At 35.3% G+C, this 12,749-nt stretch overlaps 1 protein-coding gene across 12 annotated transcripts in view; it reads left to right on the top strand.

Annotated features, from left to right (window-relative positions):
• Positions 1 to 12,749, top strand: part of KCNH7 (potassium voltage-gated channel subfamily H member 7) — a 471,784-nt gene that overhangs the window by 1,507 nt on the left and 457,528 nt on the right. For all 12 annotated transcript variants that reach the window (XR_011428515.1, XR_011428516.1, XR_011428514.1 and 9 more), the window contains exon 2: positions 463 to 693. Coding sequence is in view for 8 of the 12 variants with exons in the window: in XM_070241908.1 (XP_070098009.1) it covers positions 463 to 693 (231 nt within the window). In the remaining 4 variants the exon portion in view is untranslated. The remainder of the gene's footprint in view (positions 1 to 462; positions 694 to 12,749) is intronic.

Here is a 12,749-nt window from a genome sequence, read left to right as displayed (position 1 = left end):
TTAGAGGGTTAGAGAAAAGCCAAATCCAAGAATAATGCCTACTTTGAGAAAGTTGTGCTCTAAAGGCCAGGCTTGAAGTGAGAAATTTGACAGCTACTGATGTGTCACTGTTTGGCTTTGAAAATATTTACCTTACAATTAAATGGCATTCTGATAATATCAATGAGCCAGCTGCTTGTCTGAGTGTGCCTTAGATCCCCTGAGAGTTACAGGGCTTGAGAACTAAACTATTTGGGAAATTACATTCTTGAAATTTGAAGAGCAGTTCCTTAGTACCTTTTGTTAAAACCACTGGGATCCTTAATTACACTTTTAAGGTTTTTTTTTCCTTTTAAAAGTCCAGCCAGTTAGCAATTTGGGAAGCACCTGCATTTCAGATCCATCATGCAACAAATTGCTCCAGTGTTTATGAGAATCTTGTGGAAGCTTTTTAATAGATATCTTACTATCTTCTTATTACAGATAAAAAATTTATCATTGCAAATGCCAGAGTGCAGAACTGTGCCATCATCTACTGCAACGATGGGTTCTGCGAGATGACTGGTTTCTCCAGGCCAGATGTCATGCAAAAGCCGTGTACCTGTGACTTTCTCCATGGGCCCGAGACCAAGAGGCATGATATTGCCCAAATTGCCCAGGCATTGCTGGGGTCAGAGGAGAGGAAAGTGGAGGTCACCTACTATCACAAAAATGGTAAAGTTTATCTATTTAGGATTCCTTGTGTTTGATTCCATTGAAATGAAATTCTGACAACTGATTACTGGAAGTTCATGTGCAGAGAAGTCCCAAATATTCAGTTGTAGAGATATGCTTTACTCATAGTATTTTGGGATTCAAGTAATATGAATACTCTCATTAGTGGACTAGTGGGAACAATTTCTTCTTTGAATAAAGGTACTCTGTACTCTTCAAAAGTGCAGTAACTTAATGTCACTGGGGACAAAATGCCACAAATCAGTCTTACGCTCTCCCCTTTCTAAGGAATAATGTAAAAGCCGATAATTTACTGGTTGCGTTGATATGTATTTGGTAGGAGAGAAATATAGACTTTTATTTGCTTGAACTTGAAAATATTTCACAAAGTCTTGTTGAAAACTGTATATCCGAAACTAAAACTATTATAGTGATACATCTTTCTTGGATAGGCAATACCTCTTGTTTCTTTTGTTCCTGTTTATTCAAGATTAAGGATGATATATAGCAACTTCTAAAATTGGTCTTGTAAATTTATGTATATTCAAATAATAAAGGCTGTTCATGTATTCAAGATTTGCCCTAAAATAAGAAATGCAGCAAAGGAACTATGATACTGTGGAGTTATTAGTACTCATTTTTACAGCTGCAGCAAAACTAGCATCTCAAACTTAAGGTCATACCTCAACTTCAAGGGCACTCCTCCTTCTTTCAGGCTTGCTATTGGAGCATAAATATGTTAGACTTATAATAGTTCCTAAAAAATACACATTTAATGGACATGCATTCATTCAACTTGCAATATATATGTATATGAACTCATATGTTCAAATATTCAGATATACCCATTTTAAAGTATATACATTCTCAGATGTGCACACCTAATGATATTTGACAGATTAAGACTTAAAGGTAAATTGATTTTAAAAATGCACACAGCAGTTAGTTTTGTTGATATTGCATTATCATTTATTTCCTTTTATTCTATTGACAGAAATCAGTGAGACGGGGGGGTGTCTAGTCAGATTTTTAAGTAATGCTTAAGTTTTGTAAATGAGTGATATGTTATAGCCTGTATCATATAATGACTCATCATTTGGTAAAATACAGAGAAAAAATTCTATCAGGGAAAAGCTTTAACTTTTCTTCTTATTTTCTGATAATTAAATATTTCATGATAGAAAATATACAATTCTTAATCATTGGATTTTCTTAACATCAACTTGAGTGGGTATGTGTGACTAACTATGATTGGAAAAACAGGTATGTGTAACTTTGGATTAATCTGGAGTGAAAACAATTCTATGATTTTCAACCAACATAGAGACTGTTTTTAAAGTTCTTCTCATTTTTCCCTCACTTTTCAATCAGTAGTGTTGGCATACTAGAAACAGCCTAATTGCTCTGTTGTCTTGAAAGCATTTCTTGGACTGAGGCTCTCACTACCCAAAGCAACTCATCTTTTTTGTGTGTGTATCTGATGCCAACAATTTGGGCTTTCGGAATAATTTGAATGTCTAACATTTTTTCCCATCTGAATATTTATCGTGATGTTGACACCATCTATATTGTGGTTACTGCAGGGCGTGTTGGTCCACGTGTGGTCATTATGTTTTCTAGGACATTTCAGAATTTTTTCAACTTATAGAATTTAAGTATAAAATGAATCTGGACTGTCTGGATCACTTAGATACTAACTATATTTTTCAGGCAATGTTTTCAAATAGAAGTTGTTATTTATTACATTGCAAGTGGAAAGGTGATGTTTTGAAACCTGGTTTAACTTGTACAATGTGAGTGTGTAGAATGATCCCAAAACACCTAAAAAAAGAGATTTAATGTGGAATCACAAACATGAATGTAAAAATTTCTGCAGTGAAGATGCTGGTACATTGACTAATGCGAATCTTCCCATCTGAGTGTTTTGCTTGGTTATATGAATTAAAACTTCCCCATTTTAGACAAGGAATCTTTATTTGGAAGCTTGTTTAAGTTATAAATACCAATCTTTGGTGATGATTTTGAATCTTTTGGCTTCATTTTCAGATGTGACTCAGTCTATGAGAGCTTGGGTACCTTTAGAGTTAATGGCAAACGTTGCCTATTTTGTTTTTATTGATATGGGAAACATGAGGTGATGGGTCAAGCTTTTTCTTTTTTTTCCAAAGAAAAAGATTAATTTGAATGATCTTTTTAGATTGTGAAGACACATAAGACTTATTTGCTGTGAATGTAATCAACTTGTATTTTTGCTACTAGTTCAGATACCTTGAATAGAATCTTCAGAATGTATTGGCTTTATTCACATGGCAACTGCAGAATCAGTCAGAGCTTGTGAAGTTCAAATGCTTTCAAAGTCCTACCTCTTAAAGACATCCCAGCCACTCTACATTTCTGAAAGCAGGGAGGGACAAAATCACCAACATTTTCTTTAGTTTATTTCTCAAAGATTCCTTAATTCTTTATTATTAAGGTCATTTGCTTTTGAGAGGTTCTTGGTTTCTTAAGTATATACAGTAAATGCTTCCTTTACTTATTCTTTATTTAGCATTTCACAGGAATATGAATAGGGATGTGATAAGCACAATGAGCATATTAACAAAAAGTTGAAATATTCTGTTTCTACTTTTTCCATTCACTTATACTGGAGTAACAAAAATGTAACCACGGTATTATTTCTGAAAGCTTGTTTCCGTAAACTGGCTAGAGGCTTTACAAGCGGTGTAAACCCATGATCTATGATGCAATGCGTGGTGAGCCGCATCATCACTATTGCGGAGCAACACTTCCCACCATGCAACTTTACGTCATTTTACTAGGTCCAACTGGACTTGCTGTTTATCAGAATATCAATTTTTAAAAGCCTAGTTATTTGCAGTAGGAATATTTGACAGCCCTTCCTTTGAGGATTCTATTTTACAGTTTAAGTCATTATTGCATAAATCGTTCTTGGCAGCTGTGAAATATTGCTTGAGGTGATAAAGCTGTAAATCTTTTGACTTGAAACTCTAATTATACAAAACTATAATTACGCTGAGGCTTATATAAGGATGGGCATGTATTTTAAAGCATAATACATTCACTTTAAAAGCACCTTTTTAGCATTAGTGATTGAGAAATAACAAGACTTCACTTGTTAACTAGTTCATAGTTTGGAGACGATGTTAATAGTAAGGAAACAGAAAAAAATAGTTTAGTTAGTCATTCCTTAATTTGTTGCTTGTCTGGCTTGGGGTATGTCATGGAATAGAGCTAGTAGGTGAGGTGCTCAACCACGTCAGGCGTATTTAGACATGTGACTTTTACCTTAATTCTGAAGCAACGCTAAACATTTGGAAAGTCAAAGTAAATTGTTCCAAGAGAAACAAAAGTCTTAACTCAGTAGGAAAAACAGGACTTCAAACGCATTATTTTTAGATGTCCGATTGTTTCTATATTTTTGCCATTATGCTTGCAGACATAGTGCAATGACAATTTTGTTAACACATCAGAAGTGTCCCTATCTTTGTGTTGCTTTTAAAGAACTAAAGGATGAGAAGAGGCTGAGGGAAATCCTTTCCTGATCCAGACAGGGACCATCCAGAACCAGACAGGGCACCTGTCATGCTGAGACCAGCAAAAAGGCAGCCTTTGATTCAACTAAACTCAGAAGAGGTTTTGGTTTGATGTCATCGAATGTGCCACCTCTCTCTAAGGGACTGTTTTGGGCAGTAGAGGAACACTAGGAGGAGCAGCAATGGAGGGTGTGAACTGTCTCTGCTCTCAGGATGTTTGTATTATACAGTGACTAGTGTTCGTTTCTATCTTCTAAACCCCAAGTTGTTTTCATGAAATTGTTTTTAAAGAAAAGGGAATATATAGACTATGAAACGAAGAAGCTTTTAGATACATGAAGAATAGAATTTAGGGCTAATTACCACACTTCTTCTATTCCTCAACTCTGAAATAATCTTGTTTATTTGTATTTCTTGTCACCTTTTGTCTTTTATACATAATACTAACTTATTAAAGACGTAATGTAGTTTAGTTAAAATTTTAATAGCTCAAAAGTAAATTTTATAATAGCTTTCTGTAAGTTATATGACACGTAAAATACTCAGCTCTCCTGATTCCTGAATTGTGTAGTAGAGATATAGATGGTAGCTTATAGAGAAGCATAGAAGTTTATTTGTGTGTGTATAATTCAAGCAATAAGAAAGTTCTGCAGGGATTATCTTGCCTATAATTTGTTTTGGTGTTCATTTTAACTTTCAGTTTATAAATTTTCATGCTCATCCAATAGAATATTGTGACAACAGTAATCTTAAAATGCATTTCTTTTACATACTTAAATTTTATAACATCTCATGGACTCTGGATATTGTATAGAATTTAAATTTGATTAATTGTTTTTGTTGATAAAATAAGAATTCTCAAGAAACGCTCCTCCTGGGGCCAGACCCATGGCTGAGTGATCAAGTTCGCCTGTTCCGCTATGGCACCCCAAGTTTCACCGATTCGGATTCTGGGTGCGGACGTACACGCTGCTCATCAAGCCATGCCGTGGTGGCATCCCACATGGAAGAACTGGAATGACTTACAAATAGGATATACAATTATGTACTGGGGCTTTGGGAAGAAAAAAAAAGGGAGATTGGCAACAGATGTTAGCTCAGGGCCAATCTTCCTCACCACAAAAGCATAAAAACACCCAGTGCTTCCCTATGAATTGTTTCAGGAGAGGGGTTAGTACACCCATTAAAAAAAAGAAAGAAACTCTCCTCACAATTTGAAAATTTTGTTTCAGCATTGTTCCAAGTGAAAACAAAACGTCCTAAAACTGCGGATGTCCTGAAATGTCCAAAATGTCCTAAAACTATGGCTGTGTTTATCAGTCCCTTTTCACCACTCACCAACACCTTACCTCTAAGCAGCTCTGGTGCTAAAAGAAGTCATGTTGTCCGCTGGCTTGAGAGATAACTGCCCAGTTATTTTCACACCCAAGGTCTTGAGAATGAGGTCAGTTTAAGACTATAGGCATAGGATATACTTAGTGGGAGAAACTGACTTCTCTGGCTTCTATTGGTTTCCAACGTTGTTTTTATTTTTGTTTTTTTTTGCTATAAATAGCCACTAAATCAATTACTGGCAGTCAGCAGCTGGGAGAGTCGTGGGATAATTGATTCACAGGGAAGTTGCATTTGGAGTATGAAATGTTAAGACATCAACATTCATCTGGCCATCTAAACTGGAAACCTTGGGGTCATTTTCTGTTTTTACCTCTGTTTCCTCCATAAACTGAATTAGTCATCAATTCCTTTCAATGCTTACATCTGAAATATCTCCCAATGCTACCCCCACTTTTCTATCACTGCCAAGCTGAAGCCCTCTTCATCCTTCTTCGGAATGCATTCTCCACAATGACATCAGACAGTTATTTCTGAAACTAGAATCACATACACTGATGACTTATTGGAGCCAGCATCATCATAAGTGAATTTCATATATTAAATAATGAGTACAACAATCCCGTAAGATATATGCTTATTAACCCCATTTTATGGGAAGAACCATGAGACCCAGAGACACGGAGTAATTTACCAAATCACACACAGCTCATAAGTGGTGCTGCCTGAGCTCTTAAACACTTTGCCATATCCGCTGCTCAATGTACTTATGCCATACCTTGGTTTAAAAACCTGTCTTAATTCATTAAAACTCTCAGGATGAAGCTCTAGTCTCTTTAGTAGCATACTCGCTGCCCTTCAAAGTTGAATTCATTTGGGTTTTCAGTAGGATATGTTTAGAGGAACCAGCTGATTCCCAGCTCTGACAATTGCTTGGTGAACTTGACCAAGTTTACCTTCTTGGTACTTCAATTTCCTTTTCTGATAGATATTTGGAAAATAACGTCTACTTTGTTAGGCTGATTTAATATGTCATATACTATAAAGTACTGAGCGTTATCTCTAGCATGGTTTCTTGCCCATAACGTGTGCTCAATAAATATCAAAGAGTTGAATATGTTATCAACTCCATTTCTCTTACAAATCTTATGTTCCAATAATACTTGACTGCTCAGAATTTCTCAAATAAACTGCACTTTTATGTCACCAAAACTTTTCTCACGCTTTAGAAGTTTTCCTTTATCTATAATAAACAGTGCAAAGTCTTCTGAATGGAGTGACTTTCCTCAGTTTCTCACCCTAAAGAAACCATTATGATGTTTCCAAAGACAAATCAAAAGACTTCTCTGTGAAGTCCTTCCTGATGCCCCCACTGCCTGCTCCAGAATATTAATTTAACATTCCTCTGTGTCTCTGTAACACTTGGCTCTTGACTCCAATGGAGCACCTGGAGTGTGCCATATATCATTATGTATTATTGTGATTAATTTTATCTGTTTTTTTGAGCTTCTCCAAGAAAATATTTTTTGGAAATTTTTTCCAAGAAAATATCAAGTATTATTAATTTCTATGTCCTGAAGACATGAAAGAGTGCCTGGTATGTAGTACATGCTCAATTAGTATTCACCCAAAGAATGAAAAGAGGATGAGAGATGGTACCGTAGAGTTGGGGAAACAAGAAACAGATTGAGATCAGGAGGTCTTTAGAAAAGTAAGTTATAGGCAAAATATGATGTTTTGATTTTTCTTATTTTTTTGAGAACACTTCTAAAATATGAAGAATAATTTTCACCTTAATTTTATTAATGGACATATTTCTTTGCTTCATAAGCTAAGGTATTAAATCATCTTCATAGCCTGTAAGTATGCAAATAGCTAGAAAAATATTTAATAAAGAGTTAGAGAGAAAGCATTAATCAGAAATTATTAACCACTCTCCAAAGTGTCACTCACTCACCACCAAATCGAAATAACTCACTAGTGTCTCCAACAATCTCTATGTAATAGCCAAACCCAAAGTTCTCTTCTGTTCTTTTCTGACTGGAATTTGTTGCTGTTTGATGCCGTTCCTCTACTGACCACACAAGCTACACAGTATTGGCGTTTTATATCTCGTACAACGGTTTACCCCTCAGTGTTTTATGGAAAATTCTTAATTGAATGAAGCTTGATCTCAGGGTCACTCAATAATGAGAGTGTTAAATCTACAATAATAAAGGTACCTTATTAATAATAATAAAAATAATAGTTACTGTCAAATGAATGTTTTCTCTCTCTTTGCTGTCAGCATTTAGGAAAACTACTGAACTACCAAGAAGCAATAGAATCAGGCAGCAGTAAGACATTAATCAGCATAGTGAGGAAATTTGTCCTATCACTGAACAGTTGAGAAGGTCAGATTGCCACTTGTCACAGGTGGGTTATGAGAAAACCAAGTACCAGGCTCCTATCGCCTTCTGTAGGACTGACTGAATATTCCATATCTTTCTCTTGCTCCTTTAACTTACATGACATATCTAATTAAGAAAATCAAAGTACTCGTTCTGTGGACAGCTCAAATTCTGGCCTAGGCAGCCCCCTGTGGCCTTCTCTCACAAAAAGTGAGTCTGCCTGTATACAAACTCCTTTTTAGGGTTTTCACTGTTTTGTGGAATGTCCCACACTACTTTTTACTGTGAAAATGGGTCAAACAACTTTGGCTGGTGCTTGGTGTGTAAGAATTTGGGAGAAGGAGTGAGAGTGGACTGTGGGTGCATTTCTGCCCTTAGTCGGCTCAGTTGTAAAATAATCTCAAGCTAGACAACACCAGGCTGAGCCTGGCAAGGCTGCCTGGCCACACTGCTTTCCTTTACCTGCTCTTTCCTCCTGGACAATGGAGCAGAAGACACTGTTACAGGTGATGGACTCTCACCATTGCTGGTTTATTGTTTCCTTTTCCTGTTTTTTTTTTCCTTCTTCAATAGTACTTTTATTTGTCATTCTTTATTTTGATAGGACATTAATTCTTGCATGTTGTTTGAAGCACTGGTTTTGAGAAACATGTCATAATGAATGACCGTCACCTCTCATACCAACTATTGACCTCTAGACTCACAACACCTTTTTTTAATTCTATTCAGTGAAATCTGTACTAATGACCCAAGATGATGGGCATGATGATGGATATTAAAGCAGAAAATTAGTGGTGGTTTCATAACCAATTTTTCAAAGATCTAGTAAAAAACAGAATCTAGGACAAACTAAATAAGGTATTTATATGTTAATAAAACAATAAAATCTATTTGTGCTAGAAAAGATCACATATTGAAATAATTATCCTAAGGTTTTTGAATATACTAATTAAGATCACATCAATTAATAAAATCAATTTTAGAGCTATGCAACATTGTGTATTCTGTGAATAATTTTTAATCAGATTCCCATTTACTTCTCTTAGCTAAATAATTCACATTTCTTCTGGTTTTGCTAAAAATTCCTATATACACCATCAGTTTTCTTTAATAGTATTAATCAGTTGATCTTTAGCTATACATTTATTTAAGTCTTTCACACACATGAATGTGCTCTCTGGGTTTTAATTTCCATGCTTGTAGTTCATAGCCCTGCCCCCAGTTTAGATCTTCTCCCAAGGGCCTAATATTAATTGAGTTCTGATTCTGTGACTAGCTCTTTATATGAATTACTTTGTCTGATTCTCATGACAGCTTTGGGAGTAGATATTCCCATTTTACAGATTAAGTTGAGGTTCAGAGAAGTTAAGTAAAGTACTGATGATCACAGGGCAAGGTGGAGACAAGGTTTAAAATCTAGATTTGTCTATTCTTGAAAACCTTATTGCCTTCAAATGATACACTTTTTAAACCTCACCCTGCCACGTCCTATATGCCCTAACTCTAGTTATTAATCATAGATTCTTAACGATTACCCAAGGTGTGAATCTTATCAGTTTTATTCACACCAAAAGATGAATGAAGCAAGCTTTATCCTAGATATTTTTTATTTTAAGCTGGACCTTAGGTACATGTCTACACTGAATTTGTTATACCTCTCATAGCATCAGATGGGTCTATTGAGTAAGTTTCTCTTGCCCTGCTAAGATTTCTTTCCTTGTCACTGTTGGAATGATTTCTGTGGGGAAGATAGCAAAATTTTTCACACATTTAGCATAATCATGTATCAATTCAAAATGAATCTCTATCTGGCAGAATGTTCAGTTTCAATAGAGTGAGGATAGCTAGTATATGCCTGTAATCTTTGCATAACCATTAATGGCACTCTTTTTCACTCTTAAATGTGTCCCTGTTTTGGATTGTAAATTATATGGTCAATTTATATTTGGGGGACATTTTAGTTGCCCTTTGTTTACTATTTGTCTAGTCCTTATCCAGGAAGTCTGGAAGAAAATTCATATAGTAGTGTGATTCAGTAGCAGAAGCTCTATTGTGTTCTTATCTTTTTTTTCTTCCCACAGCAAACTTTTATTAACTGGCAAAATTATGTGATTTCATAAAATCCACCAACAGTATTTAAAAGGGAAATCATAAATTTACTGGTGCGAAGAATCTCTGGTTTACTTAAAACACCTCCAGTTTTCTTCATCTTGGGCCAAATGTCATACTCAGGTCCTGTTACACACCCTACTCTCTTGTGCCTCTGAGTTCCTCCCAGAGGCCAGCATCCTCTCCTTTGCATGGTCTTTCAATTCCTCAGGCAAACTTGTCCACATTTCCTAACATTTTTTTTCCTTATCTCTGTTAGAACACTTATGAAATTATCTTGTAATAATTTGTTTCTATGTCTGTCTCTTCTATTCAAGATTGAACTCTTTGAAGGGATTCATTAACACACTTTTTTTAAAAAAAAGGAAATGGAGGGAGAGCAAAAATAAAAATTTAAAAGAACCCTGGAATACACCTGTTTACCAATGAAAAATCTCAGCTGGCAGGTTTTAGAGAAGTCTCATTCACTCATTCATTCATTCAACATCACATGCCAGCCATTTTCCTGGAGTTATAAAAATTAACAGCTTACGTTGCTTATTAATTGAGTAACTTAAACTTGCTGCCATATGGTTTATATATTATGAAGCAATTTATTCTAATACTTAATAACCTGTAGCTCTTTCTAAAGAGACAGAAAAACTAATCGCCCTTCTTCAATTAGCCTCAGAGAGAGGTGAATGGTCCGAACAGTTGAATACACATGATAGAATGCTTATAAAACCTTGCAATTATTCTTTCTTCTGCTGCTGCTTTTCTCCACACACTGAAAACAGCCCCATACATACATTGGTTTCCCAACACATTTCATTCTTTTTCCCAAACCCAGAATCAGGGGTTGAGATTGTAAGGCCTGTATGGTATCAGCAGACACTTCATCAGTCACATCCTGATACCAGATTTCACCACCTCCGCAAGGACTTCATATCTCTACTCTCTCTCAAAGTGGTTTAACTCCACTGTCGAAAAATTAGAAAATACAGAGAACAAACAGAAAAAAAAGACCAAAGACCAATAATCCTGAACCTAAGAGAAAGCCACTATCAAAATGATGGCATGTATTCTGTCTATAATTTTTCGACACAAATACGCACACACTTTTTTTCCAAGACCAGAATAGCACTATATGTTCCAACTGTATCCTGTTTTCCTCACTGAGAAATTTATCCTTAATACATATATGTTTTAATGATTATATAATATTGAACACATGAACAATCTGTAAGTGATTTTAATATCTACAGAGGACATCATTAAAGGAAATAAAATATTGAACATTTTATTATTTCCAATTTTTCACTATTATGAAAACATTCAAAGAACCCAAGCATCTATCTTGCACACCTATGCTATTTTTTCCTTAGTGTATATTCCTAGAAGTATAATTTCTGGATAAAACAACATGGATATCAATCTTTGGTACCTCATATCAAATTATATGCTGAAAGAGAGTGCACTTGATTGCACATTTACTGTGTATAGTAAAATTGGTACTCTTTTAAAATTTCCTCAACTCAATAAAAATAGTATCTTATCGTCTGGTCAGTGTATTTAACCCACAATCTTTATTGAAAAACACAAGTAGAAAATATTTGAGGTAATTTATTTTATTATTTAAACAAAACAGTGCCCAGTATTGCCAAACCTAGGGAGCAGTGGGAATCCTCCAGTAGCTGATTGTCCAAACTAGATGCCCCACCTCCCACTGGGGTCACCCTTCCAAACACTGCTCTTCACATTCACATTTTCATTTTAGTAATTTGATGGCAGTTTTCCAAGTCTCAGACTCAGAAACTAGTACCAATTATTAACTAGTTAGCAGCATTCTGTAAACTTTTTCTCCTTTCTTTTTGGAATAAGTTGGATTTTAAGTTATTTTTGATATTTCTTATCTCTGGAAACTATGATGAAAATCTTGATTAGGGAATAATTTTTACTTGGTAGTTCGCAACTGGGTGTTTATACATATACATAGGTATCTTTAAATTTTATACTTTAGCTTAGAGTCAAAGTGATAGGATTGAAAGGTAATAAACTTGTAATAAATAAACATTTGGCTAGGATACCATGTAACAGAAATGAAATGTACTTATAAAACGTAAGTGGCATCAAATGCTGAAAATTACACAATAATATGTAGGAAATATATAAGTGACAGAAACTCAACATTACTATTGGATGAACCCCTAACTTTATCCCAATATAATACTACTAAAATGACTGCAGGAAAAGATCATTCTCTTCCTAGGCTGCCTTGCTTAAGCAAGAGATGCAGAGCTCCAGTAATCTGATCTTTCTAGCTGTGACTCAGTTGTCAGGTCTTCCCTCCAGGTGTTCTTTATAATGAATGTCACTTGACTGAGACTCAGTAGGATTTATGGATTCCCAGATTACTGTTCTCAGAATTTCCTCCCCCAGTGAAGGACTGTGCAGAAATGCCACTAATAATGCTCAGCTTCAACTCTCCTGCTAGTCGGTTTCTAGTAAGTTCTCACTCTAAAATTGCAGGACTTGTTTCTTCGCAGTTCATATTTTTAGAGTGAGCAGAAGGTATCCTACTACAATTTCATACCTACTAACATTCATTATTTTAAATATATTCACAACAATGTGAGTATAGTGTAAGTGACACATTTTGTTTTCATTATTGACTCTTCGGAGATGCCAATAA

The sequence above is a fragment of the Equus caballus genome, chromosome 18 (assembly GCF_041296265.1).
Source record: "Equus caballus isolate H_3958 breed thoroughbred chromosome 18, TB-T2T, whole genome shotgun sequence".
In the NCBI taxonomy this organism is placed as follows: Eukaryota; Metazoa; Chordata; class Mammalia; order Perissodactyla; family Equidae; genus Equus; species Equus caballus.
Note: the sequence above shows the minus strand (reverse complement) of the source record. Positions and strands in the feature narration are given on the sequence as shown.